At 40.6% G+C, this 18,005-nt stretch overlaps 1 protein-coding gene across 1 annotated transcript in view; it reads left to right on the forward strand.

Moving 5' to 3' along the window:
* EP300 (EP300 lysine acetyltransferase) overlaps positions 1-18,005 on the forward strand; it is a 62,935-nt gene that overhangs the window by 11,553 nt on the left and 33,377 nt on the right. The window contains exons 2-6 of the mRNA XM_075078053.1: positions 1,994-2,652; positions 11,530-11,706; positions 13,896-14,157; positions 14,934-15,047; positions 15,974-16,210. Of these exons, the coding sequence (XP_074934154.1) occupies positions 1,994-2,652; positions 11,530-11,706; positions 13,896-14,157; positions 14,934-15,047; positions 15,974-16,210 (1,449 nt within the window). The remainder of the gene's footprint in view (positions 1-1,993; positions 2,653-11,529; positions 11,707-13,895; positions 14,158-14,933; positions 15,048-15,973; positions 16,211-18,005) is intronic.

The raw sequence follows: 18,005 nt of genomic DNA on the forward strand, positions 1-18,005 counted from the left end.
TGCCTGTTAAGTGTCCTAACAGGCATCTTAAGATGCCTGTTGAAGCTATTTTAATGTCATGTATTTTTTTTATTGCTTTCTCCATTTCCTTCATCTCCCTTCTAATTTGAGGGTCTCTTCCACTGCAACTCCTCCTGTGTTCATCAATACTTAATTGTTAAGCTAACCGCTGAATATTGTAAGGGTTTTTTTGGAGGGGGTGGGGTGTTAAGTCTACTGACAGAAAACTCTAAGGCAATCGTTTTAAATTGAGAACTTGGACAAAGCTTTATTCCTCTGATTCTTCCTTCGCTTCTGAATCTTCAAAAATATCAGCCATGCTGAAGAATACCAGTGATGCAAATGAAAGATCAGTCCTTAGTACGTGTTGCAAAGCATAACTTTTATGATGAGATTTCCATTCATGAAGGATGGGCTATCTGATTTTAATTGTTTAAAAGGTAGTTGTTTAGTGGAAATTTTCATTCTGTCTCTGGTGTGCTTTGCAGTAATGAAGAATATATAAATGGAGTTATAAAGCGTCCTCTGTTGTGGTATACCTGCATTCTTGCCAACCTCGTACCATATTTTCAGAATTCTTAAAGTAATGATCTTATCTGTGATAAGTTGTGAAGTTGTAGAAAGTCTGTTAGTACTGGAATTTGGTAGTTTGGTTATGGTATCGTGAAACATTTTGAACAGATTTCTAACACTGAGCTTTGACTTATGTCCTGTTTAACTGTAGTCTTTTTCCATTAATATTTGAATGAAGTAATCTTGCCAGCCTCTCTAGAATTCAGTGTAATTGGCATTTCCTTTTAGATGCAGTCGCTGAGATAATGAGTAGTATTTTAGGTCATTGTCTAGATCTGAAGTTTTTTAAAATACTTCCTACAGAGCATCCACGACCTTTCTGGCAGAAGTGGTGCTGAAATGTTCCAATAGTCAACAATAAAAACCCCTCCCTTTACTAGGTATCCTCAGATTCCAAAGCTAAGCTTTATGGCCTAGCTGCGCATAGCTACGTCACACAGTGGCTCAGCTTTTAGCCATAAACTTTATAGTTATTTTTAACTACCATAAATTAGCTATACAGATCAAGGTGCAAGCTGCTTCTGCAGACCTAAGAACTTGTTTTCTTGAGCAAATTGATTTTGGGTACTGTGTAATATTCTTATATCTATATATCCCAAATAGTAATATTTCTTAACTTGGTTACCTTGGGGATTGCTTTGCATGGGCTCTTGAGATGTGAGTTTGACTTTTTCATCTTAGTGTTTTTTCACAGCTTTGTGGCCAGGATGGTTACTTTGCTTGTTTTCTGACAGTGTTTGTTGTGGGACAATACTGCTGTCCAGTGAAGTTCAGTGGAATTTTGCAATTCTGTGCTGGGAATAACTGGATGTGGAAGATTTAAAAAGAAAAAAAAAAAACCACAAAAACAAAAACCCAAACAAACACCCAACAACAAAAAACTCAACAAACCCAAACCCCACAGCCAAACCTCTATTTATTACTTTATAAATAGTAAACATTTTATGGAAACTATATTATTATTATATTAGTTATGTCTGTTCCAAAAGTGACAGAGTTCAGTGAAAGTTAAAAATTAAAGGCAGTGCTTTCCCATCAACGTTTTACTTCTTTGTAATAGTTGTTGTCTAATTCCATTAGCTAACTCTGTGGGACTTTTTAATACCTTTTTTTTTCTCTCCTTCCTTGTCAAATTTCTCAAGTTTGGAGATCATAGCCTGAGATGCCCAGTGATCTTTCAAAACAGACTGTTGTAGGAAAGTGAAGTAGAATGGTCTTCTCTAGTTTAGACTCTGTAAAGTTAGAAACTGGTTTTATCACAACAAATTGGATAGTTTTCAGTAATGACAGTTACAGGAATTTTGCTGGTACATAGAAAGTGAAGTTTTGCTAGTTACTTCAGATAAAAAAAAACTAATGGACAAGATTTTTCTTCAAGACACTACTGATTGCTCTGACCTTGTATAAATTTGTTTTTCAGATTTTGGATCACTCTTTGACCTGGAACATGACTTGCCAGATGAACTGATCAGCTCCACAGAACTGGGACTCACCAATGGTGGTGACATTAATCAGCTGCAGACCAGCCTTGGCCTGGCACAAGATGCTGCTTCTAAACACAAGCAGCTGTCTGAACTTTTACGGGCTGGTAGCTCCCCAAATCTCAATATGGGGGTTGGTGGCCCTGGCCAGGGCATGGCCAGTCAAACCCAACAAAACAGTCCTGGAATGGGAATGTTAAACAGCATGGTGAAAAGCCCCATGGCGCAGGCTGGGTTGACTTCTCCCAATATGGCGATGGGTGCAAGTGGACCAAACCAGGGTCCTTCAGCGCAATCCACTGCAGGAATGATGCCAACAGTAAACAGTCCAGTTAATCAGCCTGGCATGGGAATGAACACAGGGATGAATGCTGGCATGAATCCTGGGATGTTGGCAGCAGGCAACGGACAGGGGATGATGCAGGGGCAAGTCATGAATGGTTCAATTGGAGCAGGCAGAGGGCGACCTAATATGCCGTACCCAAACCCAGGCATGGGTAGTGCTGGTAACTTGTTGGCTGAGACACTGCAACAAGGCTCTCCACAGATGGGAGGACAGGCTGGACTGAGAGGGCCACAGCCTGGAGCCATGAACAAGGTAAGACAAGCCACGATTGACTTTATTACCTTCTTTCTTCTTATTTGACTTTGTTTTGTAAGATGTATTCCTCTGCTGTATGGGTTCTATAGAATAGGATTTTTTTTTTCTTTTAAGAGTCCTGGATCATGTGTAAATAGTTTATATGCTGCTAAAGTGGAATTGGTAGCAGTCATGGGAGGTGAAAATTGAGTCTTGGCCAACAAGCAAGACAATTGCTAGACTGAAAAGCCTGTTTTAGAAATTTTGTGGCAATAGAGATTATCAACAACATTGAAAGTAACTTGATTGTATTTTATTCTGTTTTATGCTTTGTACAAACGTATCTTCCCATCTAATATGATGCTGGTATTGTGAGTGTGATGGAAATCCATCAGGGCTGTTTAGATGTTGTGGTGCTTTTTTTAATGTGTGACCCTTAGTGAGGGTATTTGTTGTCTGAGACCAGTATTTGTTTATGCTGTAGCATGTGAGAAGAGGCACAAACAGGTTTGAATGGACTGATACATTGTGTATGCTAAGACATACATTGACCCTGTTAAGAAAATATTTGAGTTATTGGTGCAGAAAGAATGCTTGTGTAAACACCTGAAGACAAGTGTTGGATTCTTAAAGGCTGCTAATCCAACCCAGTTCTAGTTTTAAATTTAGAAAGGTTTTGTGTATAGGAGAGTAAACCAGAAAGCTGCAAAAAAGCCCCATTTTACAAAAGCACATCTATTTCCCCCTCCATATAATTTAGGATTTTGGAAGAAAGTTGTTGTGGGTCACTCTGAAAAGGGGAGAGAAGACCTAGTGGTTTAAGTTACAAGATGTCTAAAATTTTCATCATGCACAATTAGGTTTTTAGAGTAGGGAGCCAGTTGAGTTTTTCTTCTCAAGTTTTTAGTGTTTTGGTCAAAAGCCTAGAACATACTTGCATATTTCCATTCACTTTAGATGGGTATTTTGTTTCTTGGCTAGTGAGGAGAAATATTGTCTTAAGGTGCTTTGCAATACCTGCTTAGATCCGTCCTGGGATGCCTAAAGTCAGTCCACTTCGAGGGCTTGGAATGATAAGTAACATAATCTATAAATGTATTGGAAACGTAAAGGAAAATTATGTTCTGTATTAATGGTTTTACTATACTTCAATGTATTAAGTAAAATTATTTTGGTGTCTTGTGAACATTATTATGAACATTATTATGAAGTTATTTGATCTTAACTATTTGCTTAAGCTCAGTGTGCTGCTAACAATGGTTCTGATATATTTACGTGTAGTAATGAGTTGATTTTGTGGTCTGGTCAATTCAGATGTTTTTGCCTGATAGGAAAGTTGTTGCAAAGTTTGATTGCTACAGTAGAAAACGTGTATGCCATTTGGCAAGAAATATGTAACTACTTAGAAGTATTCTTGTATTGGAATTATATAATGTCTCATTTGTTATTACTTTGCTGTACAAAAAAATTTGCTCTTCAGAATGCTGTAATCAGAGGTGAAAAAATGATGTATTGGGTATTTGGGTGAGATGCAACTTCTTAATCCTTACTTACCAGAGCTAAAGTAGGGTTATGAATTATAATCTCATTTATCTAGGAGAATTAAAGAAAGGACACAAAATCAAGCTTTTGGCTGAGGTAGTCCAAAATTAAATTGTCTTCCTTGCTTAAATCCTGAAATGTGCTGTACATATAAAGTAAGAACATTTTGTGCTTTTGGGAATGTTCAGACCAAATACGTGATAACTTCTGGGTTTTAGTTCATAGTCCCAGACTGGTTAAAAAAAAACCTCAGAGTTCTTTAGTTGCTGATAAAAAAAATCTTGAGACATTTAGTGTAAGTATAGTGGGTATAGCCCTCGTAAACGGGTTGAAACTGCCGGATGAGAAAGAACAGTCTGAAATGGAGGCTGAAATTCCAGAATGTCTTCAATTGGTTTGGTTGTTGGCAGGGAGCCTGCGTTTCACTTCATGCAGTGGAGTTAGCAAAATCTGACAACAGTAATTTCTGACCATTTTATCTCTTCACCCATCTGCTTTTGTTTTTCCCACCTACAAATCTTCAAAAAGTAGATAAAAACGGAGGACCCTAAGCAGTTGTTTTTAAAAGCCAGTTTTTTTAATTGGTAAATTTAGGGTCTGTGTTGCAGTTAACGTGGGAGTTTGTGTAACAACTTCTGTAGGTTTCCTTCATCGCTGCAAAAAATGTGCATTATCCAGGAGCTGTCCTTCAGTAGGAGAAAAAATAGGCCAGACACTGGTGGTGTGGAACTTCGTGTTAGCTTGCCAAAGTCAGACCCTTTAGGAGGTGATGGGAGGGAGGGTTGCCTTGGTGTGTTGACTGCAGTCATTTGTACAAGGGAATAGCTTAGGTTTCCTGTGATGTTAACTAATTGGGAGGGAGGATGTTATGCTCTTCTAACAGTGAAGATGAGCTCTGAGTGGTTAGTTATTTTGGAAAGCAAAATTAGTTACATTTCTGCTTTGTTCTGTTGTCCTGTGGAGTTACTCAAGTGTGTTCTTCCTCTCCTCCTCCTCTCAAAACATTGGCTAGCAGTGGAGTGGAACGCTTGCTTTACACATTAGCCATGTACTTCCCAACTTTTCTAGTTGTGCGTGTTACTTTTTAGGGCTCAATCCCAAATATCAATGCAAATGGTTTGGGGTCACCTGGTATACATCAACTTGGACTGTCATAATCTGCCACTTACATCCTGTGGTCTAATGTTGTAGTTTTATGTAGGATGTCAGCAGACACTGACATAGAAAGAAGCAATTCTGTCTGCATGCCATCTCTGTGACAGTTGCATGACAGGCTGTCTTGAGGAACTAATCCAGGCTTGAAACTCAAATGCTTATTTTAAAAAAAAAAAAGGGGGGGGGGGGGAAGGCTTTTATTTAAATTGTTTTTCTTGTCCAATTTATACTCATAATTTGGAAAGCTAGTGCTGACACTAGGGAGGGGACGTATTAAAGGAGTTGATGTTGCCAGTCAGAGAAGGGTGTGGACCCTGCTTTGGTGACAGTACCAGTTTAAAAATGCCTGTGAAAGTCTAGCCTGAAAGGAACTGTTTAAAGTTTGGAGGAGAAAGGAATTGTAACAAGTCTTGCTTTCTTGAATAGCTTTTTGTTTTCTATGTGCTTGGTTGTGTGCAAGTTATGAGGACAAAAGACATGCCGGTTACTCTTTAAAATAGTGTTGGAAATTGTTTTGTAATGCTTTGATTCTTTCAGTGTTTAAGCATTTTTCAGGCTTTTTGTTTCACTAGATAGTTTTACAGCTTTGATTAATTTCAAAGGAAACAGTGAATTCAAGCTGTATAGTATGTTAAGAACAAATTAACGTTTCCTGTTTTTGAATCATTCTTCATTTGGAATGATACCTAGTTAAAACCTTCAGGTTTTTGTTCCACTGGGTTCTGTCAAGAGTGCCCAGTTTCGGTCTTGTTGTCCAGCCTCTTATTAGGGGAGGAGGAGGGTATTTTATGTATAATCTGGTGTATGTATTTCTCTGATAGCAGTGCTTTATCACAAAGTGACTAAGTTCACCTGGCCTTCAGGTCATTTAGATCTAATCTCCATTGATTCAAGAAATGTTCTGTTACTCAAGTAATGAAATGGGTGTGAAGGTGGTTCAGATTAATAAGGGCATTACTACTGCCTCTGCTATGTATTTCACTTGCATGTGAAATCACTTGAAATATTTAGAGCTCCAGGAGCAATTCTTTGCCATTTGGCTTACTGTTTGAGTATATACAGGGTTCTCTCCTATTATAACGGATACACCTGGTTTTATCACTTTAAACCCTGTTAAGAATTGATGGCAGTATTTTACAAAGACAAATATTGTTCTTCAGAATCTCCATAACTTCCTTTATTCTGACATTTCTTGTTTTACTTTAAGTCCTGTTCAAAGTTGCAGAGAGGTTGAAGATGTCACCCTCAAACTGTAAAATTTAATAAAAGCGCCTGATGTTCCTTAGTGTTAGCATGTTCAGTAACACATTTTAGGTGGAAGGTCAGTGTTCTTGATTGCCTTATTTTCAATAGCTGTTTGGTTCAACAGGTAGGTATATCCATGCTGTTTAGACTGTGGTACCAAGTGTACCATATGATGAAGTATTAATCCATAAAAAGTGTAGTTGCCTGTTCTGGTCCTTTTCTTTTTCTTTGAACTAGGTGAAAAAATAATTTCTTACCTTATCCCAGTGTAAGGGATGAATGTGTGTGTTTGAGGGAGAAATGGAGCAGTAAAGATTTGCCTTGAGTTTCTGGGGTGGGTAGGGGAGTGTCTTGCACAGATGGCAGTGAAATAATGCTAGTTTCTTGCAATAGGTATCTTAAAACATAATGCAGTCAAGTGCAAAGAATAATGATTGATAATAGTCCTCAAAGAATGCAGCAGATACCACTGGCAATATTTTAAGTTCGTTATGTCTGGGCCCAGTAATGCTCTACCAGTGTAGTAAAATGGCACTAGAAAATGATGTACAATTTATCAATGATAAACTCTTGTTTTTAAAGAGCCAGCTGCAACTTCATAAAATTAACTTTCCAGTTTCATGAAAGTTAATTAACTTCTACTAGTGAACATGTGGATATGGAAAGATACTCAATACCATCAGTGTGGTCTTAAACTAGTGCATGCACTGCAGTTACCCTGATAGATACACATAGCTGATACTGCAAATGTTGGATTATTTGGAGGAACATTATTAAAACATAATTCTATTTCTTCTCCATGCTTAAATTTATCTTTGCAAATATTAAACTGGTAATTGGTCAATGCTATTGCTGATACTTAGTTGTCTTTCATATATTAGACTGTCAGTGAAGCCATTCTTTTTTTATAAAGAAACAGTGGAGTATTGTAATGTCTATGTGCATAGCTGTACCAGGTATTCCACCTCAATTTGTACTCTCTGGTATTCACAGTAAAACTAGAAGCAGAGTTAGTTACTTGACCTTCTTCCAAAGTGAACATGCATGTGTGTCATGCTGTTAGAATAAGTGTGGGAAAGTTCCTCCACTTCTGTAGTTGCTGTTCTGAGATGGGGGAGGGTCTGAACAGCCCACTCTGATGCTGCTCATGCTTGTGCTGTGAATGAGGATATTTCCTGAGCTCATGTCATCCATGCCCTTTACGTGGAGAGAGGTGCACATCTTCCACCAGTCTGGTAATGACAGCCCCTGCTTCCATTAGAGGCAGGAAAGTGAAGTTGTTTTCAAGTGCATATGTAGAAGGTATAACCATTTGAGATGACCTTCGCTGTCTATTAGACACGCATCATCATCTTCTGCTTGTTTCTTCCTCCTGTTCTCCTTTACTGTGATGTGGATTTCTTGTCCGCTCTTCCTTGTGTGCAAGTCCTTGCATATGTGATGAAAGTAAGTTGAGGCTGTGAGGTGAGGAGAGAAAGAAAAACAATAGATGGGATGGATAAGAGAAATGGGAGGGGCAGTGGAAGGAGGTGGTGGCCAGGAAGGAGTTAGTAGAGGTTGCACTCATTGACTTATAGCTATGATTTGACCACATATGTTTTTGATGGTATTGCAGATGAAGCCTTGTACTTGTCTCATGCAGTGGAACTAACACCACCTTTCTTTGACTGGTTCATCTGCAGATTGTTTATCTACCCCCTCACTCCCAAGAGATCATTAATACGATGATGAACTATATGTCAGTCTTTCCGGTTGTTTCCTACTGATAAAATTCTACAGGATTATTTTTATCTTCCTTCTGTAGTCATGAGGTCACCCATTTCTTCCTGTTTGATGTTTTCTTTTATTCACGTTTCACAACATGTTACAGCAAATGGCATGAGCATGCTCCTGCTTCTTGTGCTAGGGTCACAAGGCCACCTTGTGCTAGGTGAAGAATCTTCCAAATGACGCTCCTCTTGACTCAGTCTAGAATTGCATGCAGATTGTTGGTGTCAGGTTAGCGGGTGTGTGACAGCAGGACTGGGTGGCATTGTGGTGAGGTTCAGCTGTGGATCTGGCAGGTGTCAGTCTCACATGGACCAAGTGATGTCTGCTGATTTGTTCCAGGAGATCTTGTGGCATTTGTTTTTTAGCGTCCTTCTTAGGTGTTGCTTGAGTGTGGGGGTTTCAGAGTCAGTTTGGCAACTTGCTCTCCAGCCTAGCCTGTGCTTATCTGGTCTTTGCCTCTCCTGTAGGCTGAGACAGGGATCTGAGGATTACCCCTGTTGGGAGCAGCTGGTCTGAGCTGGGCATGTAGTCTTCTGCTGCCAGGTCCCTGCATACAGCAGGGTGGAGGAAGTCCCCTTGGTGAGGTGGATGATGGTCCTCAGCCCAAGGGAGAATACAGCCCTGAGTTTCTGCCATGGACGCAGCCTTGTTTGAGGGGGCTGGTTTTGCACCCCAAACAGTGCCAATGAAAATATTGTTCTGGGCCAACTCGATTACTGCATTTGAAAAAGCCAGATGCTTCACGTAGATTTGTGTCCAGCTGTGTTGCAGATATAAAGGTTGACTGGCATGGTCAAACCTCATTCCTGAGTTTCATCAGAAAGCTTCCATTTTGGGTGACATAGCAAAGATGCTTTTTTCAGTCTAGGTTTGGGTTTCTCCTCCTGCAGTGCTCAGGCCACAGTTACTCAGAATCCTTTGGTATCAGTGTGTGAATGGCCCAGTTGTCTGAGTTGGGCATCTTGATTTCTTCCTGTGATGCCACGGTATATGTGCCTTCAGCCTTGAATTCTGAATTGGTTGGTTAGGTCTTTTTCAAATGCTGCTATCATAGCAGCATAAGTTGCAGCAATCATACGGGACAGTGTTAGTGATGGTCAACACAGTGCTTTAGTGTACTCTCAGGTGTCAGCTAACCTTGGGAGCTATGACTGTTAATGAACTTGAAAACTTTGCTTAGAAATTTTTGGTTTTGGGGATGTACCAGTTTTCAAAATCCTTTTTGGAGCCAAAAGGATCAGGCTGTCTTACAGGAAAAAAGTATCTTGTTTTCTTAAAGAAATAATTCCCACTGTCAGTTCTTCACTGAATCTTGAACCTGTTGGTCAATTTGAGGCAGTAACGATGATGGGGAAGAGTCCTGAAAATGTGTTTGACTCCTTATGTTTTTCTTTTCCTTTTCCCTTCTGCTCAGCTTGCACGTAAGATCTTGTCAGTCTTCTGAGGGAGAGGGAGGAAGGGTTTGAGTCCTACCTGTTCTGTTTTTGGCAGCAGCTGCCTCATTGGTCACCATATGCATATTCATCATAGTTGAGACACGGCAGGGGTGGTGCCAAAGGAGACAGAGGAAAGGAAGCTTTTTAGTTTTGCCTGATCATTGCATAACTTGTTTATCTGCTATGCATAGAGACTGTTTTCGTTGCTCTCTAATGAATTACTGCTGTGTGATTATGGTTATTGCTGGGGCAGGGGGGCTGTCCTCAAGGGAATTTACTTGTACATATCAGATGTCTAAAGTGGCAGGTTCTTTCTTGAGTTTTGTGCTCCTTTTCTAGTAGCTTGGGTTTGATCCTGCTGTGTTTTGTAAATGCAAACTGGAGGCTATAATAATGATTGGCAGATGTTACAACCTGAAAAAGGAAAGTGATACACTACTGACAGGTAATATCTGGCCATGTAGGTTACTTCCCTGTGCAGGTTGGAGAAGCTTGGTAAGGAGCAGAAACAAGGTGTTCCTACTCGGGGAGGATGCTTTGAGAATAAATGTGGGAGTGATTGGAAGCAAACCTGTTATAGGAGCATGTATGAACTTTTTTGGATGCAGGAAAATGCCCAAGCTTGAACCAAAAAGGATCAAGGAGAGTGAACACTGTCTAATCAAATGCTAAAGTGACTTGAAATAATACAGGTTTTTTGAAGTGTTTTTGTGCCTTTATTGATATGAGTTGTAGCTCCTCTAAGATCCTGTCTTGAGTAATGGCGAGAGCTTGGTAGTTTTAACAAAGATCTCCAGTTTTCCTGGTCCTCTATGGCTGGTTGTTTTGGTCTTAAAACGCCAAATTTCCCATTAAAAAAAATAGATGGGAATGCAAGGAATGGAAAAAAAAAATGTCAGAGGACAAAAACTTTTATTGGCAAGATTAATCCTGACTGTTCTTTAGATTCTAGGGCATTCTAAGGTTAAAAAATTTTATATTCTGGTATGCTAGAAGAGTTGAATATGCAAATAGGTGTCGCATATTACAGAAAGGAGCATATAGCTTGTGTGAAATATGTATCTACCTCCCCTGTGGATGAATGGTTCACTAGCTTTGTTTTGTTTGCAGAGTTCCTTCCTACCATCTCCTTTGACCTCTAGTACTGCTCACTGCAAATGAGTTACTGTGATTGTGTGCGGTGTTACCTATGCCTGTGGTGTATTCTTAAATTTAAAACAGTTGTGTACTGAAAATGCAGACATGCATTGTTACGGCTGTCTAGGAAGAGCTGTGGGAGGGCTGACAGTTGGGTAGGAGGTTTTTGGGCTAAACCCTGCTGATATGAATGAAGGTGGTATTTGTCTTTATTTGGAGTCTGCCACAGATGCAGAGAGCCGAAAAATTCTTCCAGAATTGTGAGCTATGTAGTCCATGGTACAAATCTGTGACTGGGAAAGCTGAAATGAGAGAACCTGTTGACCAAGATATTTTGTAAAGAAATAATCAGGCCAATTCTGACTGGTCTGACCTCAGAGGTTGGTAAGCTGGTCTCACTCTGTTGATATGAACTGTCTGGTTGAGGAGTTAATGTTGTGTGATGGGTAAATACATGCACATAAGGGAGGAGGGGAAGCATGTGGATCAGTATCTCATTGCAGCTGGTTCATGGCTGTGATCATTCTTGCTTCTCTGAAGTATTCCTTTGCCTTTTACATTGTAAGCTTAAGCTATATTACTTGAACATCTCTACCATTTTATTTCCTAGATGGGAATGATGAGCAATCCCAGCCCTTATGGCCAGCCATACAGTCAGAATACTGGGCAGCAGATTGGAGCCAGTGGACTTGGGCCTCAGATGCAGAATAAAGCTGGACTGCAGAATAGCTTACCACAGTTTCCAATGGACAAGAAGCCAGTTCCTGGGGCAGGAATGCCTAACATGGTAAGTAGAATGAAAGGTGTCTGCAGAAAATGTTGTAGTAGACCAAAATGAAGCAATATGCTTTGGTGTTGCTATGTTCCAAGTTTTGGCCGCTGTTGTACCCAGTGTGAATGTATGCTCTGAATCCACACATAATGCACTTGCTTTAGCTCCTGAAAAGGCTGTTATGAAGGACAGGGCTGAGTTGTGCTTTCTCTGTTAATAAGCTGCACCTCCATTCTTCACCATTCAAACCCTGTTATCAGTGAAAATTAAATGGAGCTTCTTGACTGAAGTGAGTTTTGCCACCTGTTTGGACACCTCTACTCCCCTCTCCCATCCCTTCTCTTGTGGTTACTGTATTGGCCCCTTCTCCTCAGTGTAGCTTTGTCTTGAGGATTGTTTTCCTGCTTGTAGTCACTGATACTTCTGGGAGAGAGAATTATCTCTTCTCAAAGGGGTATTACCTACGATAAGGCTTAGAAGCCCCAGTTGAGTGTTCGTTCATGTTCTGAATTACATGAACACACACAACTGTCCTGATGCTGGAGGCTCCCTGGCGGTTGTTTTTGTAGTAGCACTGTTGCTTACCCCTTCCCCCCAAATTTTTTCAGCAGAACTTAAGGAAAGAGGAAGTAAGAGTGGTGGGAAAAGTGGATGGCCAAAAAGTGAATGGCCTGAGCTTATAAATGACAGGCGTTAACACTAGGTTTCCTAGCTTGAGCTTAACACTGGTGGTTGAATGTGTTTGCCTCATTATTTTAGAAGCTTAAATTGGTTAGGGGTATGACATGCAACATGTCCTTCCTTTTTTCCCCCTACATATATGTCTTTTTCTTTATTTGGGAAACTAGTTGACATCTCTGAATATAGCTTGTGTTTCTCCCTGCTTCAAATTCTACACACACCCCCCTTCGCCTGGGAGGATCAGTCTCTTGATCTTAGTAACTGTTGCTGAAAAACCATCTTCAGGTGGCTTTCATACCTTTGAATTAAAAAGAGCTCAGTCCTGTGAATTTTATTTAATGTTTAAATTGAGCATGAAATATTGGAAGTCCAGCAAACCAGTTGGTTGTATGAACTAATAAAGAAGCAGCCAAAACTTGCTGTTCAGAACTCTGCCTGTCAAGCCTTGTGTTCAATGCAGAGTATCTAACTCTTTTGAAGTTGAACTGCTACCCAGCTGAACCTAGGAACGACAAGTTGCTATCTCAGTTCAGTTGTTGTTTAGAATGACAGGCTGTGAACAAGGCAGTTATGGCCATATTGGAACATGTACAAACCCTGAGGGGACTGAGTAATTGGTGAAGTCTCACTGTAAAATGAAAGGTTAATACTAGTATTGAAGAGCTACAGGAGAACTGGGATGTAGGAATGCAGGTGGCTGAGCTCAAAAACTGGAGACCTCTTGAAACACCCTCTAAAACCCTCTGTGAAGAGTCTGTTAGAAACTGAAGGATGTTGAACTGAAGTGATACAAGCAACATAGAGTTCCTGAGTCTCTCTTCTTTGCTGAGTACTTCTCAAATGTCACCTGGAAGAAATACAAAGTTGTCTGAAGAAATAAACAGAAGAACAGAAGAAGTACTAGATGTTGTCATACTTGACATTAGATCTGTAGCATGTATTATCCTGAAGTTGTGCTTCAGCTCTAGCAAAGACTAGGAGATGCTTGTTTTGAGTGCCTACATGCAAGTTCCCCGTTAGAAGAAGGTTCCCAGAACTTCCCCTTCATTCTCCTTTTCTAGGAACAGTCAAATTGAGGCACCTTATACTGAAGTACAGGGAAAACTCTATTCACTCTAAAAGGTGCTTTCTTCCATTAATGCAAGAATTGTGGATGCAACTTTCTAGCCTCCAAAATAAGATTTGAGTTCTAAGTGCTGTTCATATTTGCTGATTGGTCTAGCACCACAAATTAAACTGTGAGCATTTGCCAAGTTCTGATGATCTTTAAGGCAAGAGCTAGGACTAGGAGAGTGACATGGGGAAGAAATTGTGCCTGGCAAGAGAATTATTGCCAGGACTGTTGCTAAGGGGCATATTTAATAAGGTCGTCCAGAACTACAGACAGGTGGGCTATTCCCTTAATCACAGAACATAGTAATTGTTTCTCTTCTTTGAAGATGATGATGATGTTGTTTACTTGCGAAATGGATTATTCTCAAAAATAGATTTATTTCTGGGAATTTCCTTTCTACCTTCTCTAGGGCCAGCAGCAGGCTCCCCAAGTTCAGCAAGCTGGAATGGGGCCCGCAGCGTCTCAAGGAATGGGACCCGGAGCACCGACAGCAGATCCAGAAAAACGCAAACTCATTCAGCAGCAACTAGTTCTCCTCTTACACGCTCACAAGTGTCAGCGGCGAGAACAGGCCAATGGGGAGGTGCGACAGTGCAACCTCCCTCATTGCCGAACCATGAAGAATGTCCTGAACCACATGACACATTGTCAGGCTGGCAAATCATGCCAGGGTAAGTGGAGGAGGGGTTATATAGATATAGTCAATATTTGCAGGATGAGAAGGGCTCCTAGAATGAGAAGGAGAACTAGTGGGTGGCTCGGGAAGTAGAATTTTGTTTAACTTATCTGCCTTAAGACGTTCCTTAAGAACGGGAATCATATACCACTTACGAGCCTTCAAAGTTTGGGCAAGTTAGAGGGGACAAGATAGCAGGAAGAGATGAGTGAAGATCTTTTGCTTAACTTTGTAACTCAATGTAAGATCTTTTGGATGCTGCCTTCTGATAAGGGTAGATACAAAGCAGGAATCTGCAAGTAGGAGTCTACCTGTCTCCCTTAAACAGAAGAAACAAGTCTCAATCAATAGCTATCCAGGAATTAAGCTGCTGCTGGCACTGGTGAACTCTTAGCCTATCCTAGTAGCCAAGGAAAATGCTACCTTTTTGCTAGCCTAGGCTCGTGGGTTGTGCCAGTTGCTGGTATCTCAATTGCTTGGTACAGTGTGCCCGATGAATATAGTGTTATTCTTTGAGCTAGGGAGACATAGGCTTGGGAGTATAACATAGAGCTTTCAAGTAAGCTTTAGTTGAGCCAACAGTACTTGAACAAATCTAGCTACATTTTCAGGGCTAGTTAGTGTTGAACTTCTTTCAAGTAATACTTTACTGACCTGTGATACAGATGTGTACCCTGAGAGAAATAGTTGCTCCCTACCCAGTTTGTGTTGACCACGTGGAGCCTACCGGCAGTAGTTTGTAAAAGTTTTTCATTTCCCTGCCTTTCTCAGTGGCACATTGCGCGTCTTCCCGACAAATCATCTCGCACTGGAAGAATTGTACAAGACATGACTGTCCTGTATGTTTGCCTCTCAAAAATGCTGGGGACAAAAGAAATCAACAATGTAAGTCTACTGGGGAATTCTATGTGTAGGATAAACCATAAAATGCATGGTAGGAGTTAAACTTTCTTGCACCCCAGGTGATAGTGGTGATGCTCTTGAGCCTGGGAACATGTAATATGATTTTCCTCTTGCTTTAGAGTCAGAGTATTTTTCTGTCTCTCACTAGTGTTTATGGAAGCTTTCCAATTCTGTTGGATTTTCCTAGCGGGAGAGTGGTAAGGGTGAGCAAGTCATAGCTTGCTCAAATGGTTGGCTTTTCACTGCTACCTCTTCCACATGGCCAGGTTCTGGAGACGTGCACACACACAGAAGGTTGTGTCATTTCAGCGCTGATGATACTTGGTTCTGTCTTTATCCTTTGTTTCAATCAGATGTTTCTTCCCCCTTTCCTTTGTGTCCCCTCGGTCTTTCTGCCAAAATCTTCGGCAAGATTTTTGTCATTGTGTTACCTGTTCTGGGGTGGTTTTGGTTGTGGTGGTTTTCTTTTTTCACCCTCCTTTCATAATGTTACTTTGGGCTCTTCTCATGCCTAATGTGAGCTGAGAGATTTCTTGTTTTAAGAAAAAAAAAAAAAAGCGCATTGCAATGGCTGCAGAAGAGCTGTGCGTACCCTTCTGCCTTTAGCCTCTGTGACATGGTCTGCCTCTGTTTTCAGTTTGAAGCAAATGTGTCATAAATATTTAAAGTGGGATTTTGTCTCAGCAGCTTAAAGGGAAAACAGCATGTTGTTGGAATGGCTGATCGGGTCAAAACTTGTCTCTCTGTTCCATGATGGGTTTTCCAGACCTGGCCTTTTCTCTGTATGCTCCTAGAAGGGGATGTTTTAGTTCTGAACAGCTGGTGTAGTCTTTACGTTCTTTCCTTGTCTTCGTGGACCCCTTTGGCTACCTCCTGCTGTCCTTATTAACTTGGTATGTCTCTTCCAGCACTGCTGGGCGGAGCTGCAGTAGGACTTGCAAATACTGGCTCTGTGGGCGTGGGGCAGCAGACAACGCCTGGCATAAACACTACCAGTCAGATAGACCCCAGCTCCATCGAGAGAGCCTACGCAGCCCTTGGACTGACCTATCAAGGGAACCAGATGCAGACACAGCCCCAGGCTCAAGTGAAGAATCAGCAACAAGGACAGTCACCCCAGGGTCTGCGCCCTATGAATCCTATGAGTAAGTTTATCTTTTAGTGTTAAAATACAAACTACAGGCAACTTTCCCAAATTATATCTAACGCAAGTTTTCTTAACCTACTAGCTTAATACTGCTAATTAATTTGCAAAGGTATGGCGTTGCAATATTTTAGACTTGAGATAGCAAGCTACCGAGTGGAATAGGAACATTAGAGGCCCAGATGCCTTCTCTTGGAAGACAGGATTTTTTTTTGAGAACCAGTTTTCCAAAGCATGTTATTTAATGTTGTTTTGTAGCTTTATAATTGTACTGTAATGCAAGTTTTGGCTTTTTAGGAGGTTTTAATTGGAAATGCGTGCATTGGAATGCCTGTATTCAAGTGTATTTCCTTGTCACTCAGACTGCAGCATTTTACAGTTGTATGTCAGATATGTAATGTTTGTTTTAAAAAGTAAGAGTTTTCTGAATCCTGTCACGTGGACTCACATACTAAATTGTTTAGGTAGCTTATTGCAAAATCACAAAAGACAACAGAAGAATTTTAATTTGAAGTGCGGTTAATTCTAACCTCGCTATCGCTGGTGTCAAATGAAGTAACCTTTAACCATCAAATCTAATTTTGATAGTTTGAGATTATATCACAGGAATCTTTGACCCCCAGCTCTTTGCTTAAGTTGCTTAAGTAGAGGTGGGGTTTTTAATGGAGAAGAAGAAAGATGAGCTGGTAGAGATTTATCACAAGCTTGTATGGGATTGTAGTGATCCTGTCTAAATGCCCCATGACAAGCATGTGTACGGAATGAGTGCACAGGAATGCCTTGGGGAAGCACCGGAGAGGTTGCAGAGGAAAGTAGCAGTTGGCTGCAGGCTGCAGTTTGTGCTGTTTCTGCACCAAAGGACATGTTACTCCTGAGTTACTCAGGAGGAGGCTGTCAGGTAGAGCAGTCTTGTTAATGAGATGACCGATCTTCATAGGTTGCATGCGACTTGTATACTGCTAAAACTTTGCCTTCCAGTGCGTAAAGCATTTTTTTTAAAAAAGGAGGGGAGGAGGGAGGTCCTGAGAGCTTAGTCTTAAAACAAATTAAAATATGGTTTTCTGCTATGCATTAGTGTTTTACAAAGAGATGAGTTTCTGGAAGCCCCAAAATGTTATAGTGAGGGCCTTGAAAGGTTGAAAGGAATGTTTCAATTTTTCTGAAGCAGAACAGTTCTGGGGTTATTTATTTATGTCTGTATTTATTTATACACACAGAGTTTGGCCTGTGTCATCTTATAGGGCATTCCTTGTAGCACTGATAAAATCCAATGAGATGGTGTTGAAAAGCTCTTAGTGAAGAACTGAAGCTTAATGTAGAAAGGACAGAGAGCATAGGCTTTTGACTGTTGTTTTGTCATTAGGAGCAAGTGGCTAGGGAGGGAATTACAAGTGAGACAGGAATCATCAGGTCATGGCCTACATGACAACAGGGCTAGTTCAGGAGAAACAGCAGGATTTGGTGAGGCCTCGATGTGAAGAGATGCGGTCCTAAGTGGACCAAACAAATGTTGGTTTTAGGTGGTTGAAAAGGGAGAGTTAAGGCAAAGGTTGACAGTTGTCTTCTACATCAGCTTACTCTCAGGTGGCAAGGTGAATTTGGGAAGGAGAAAAAAGTGACTAAGGGAGGTTGGAGGCAGCTTTATGAAAAGGATGTTAAATACTTGGTTGTGATAGTAGAGTATTAGACTTGATATACTTAATTTCAGTGGATTTCTCTAGTATGCAGTGCCTAATTTTGCTTGAAATACAGAATCTGTAGGATTCAGATGTCCTAAATACATGTGAAGCTTGGTA

This window comes from Phalacrocorax aristotelis, chromosome 1 (genome assembly GCF_949628215.1).
Source record: "Phalacrocorax aristotelis chromosome 1, bGulAri2.1, whole genome shotgun sequence".
Classification (NCBI taxonomy): Eukaryota; Metazoa; Chordata; class Aves; order Suliformes; family Phalacrocoracidae; genus Phalacrocorax; species Phalacrocorax aristotelis.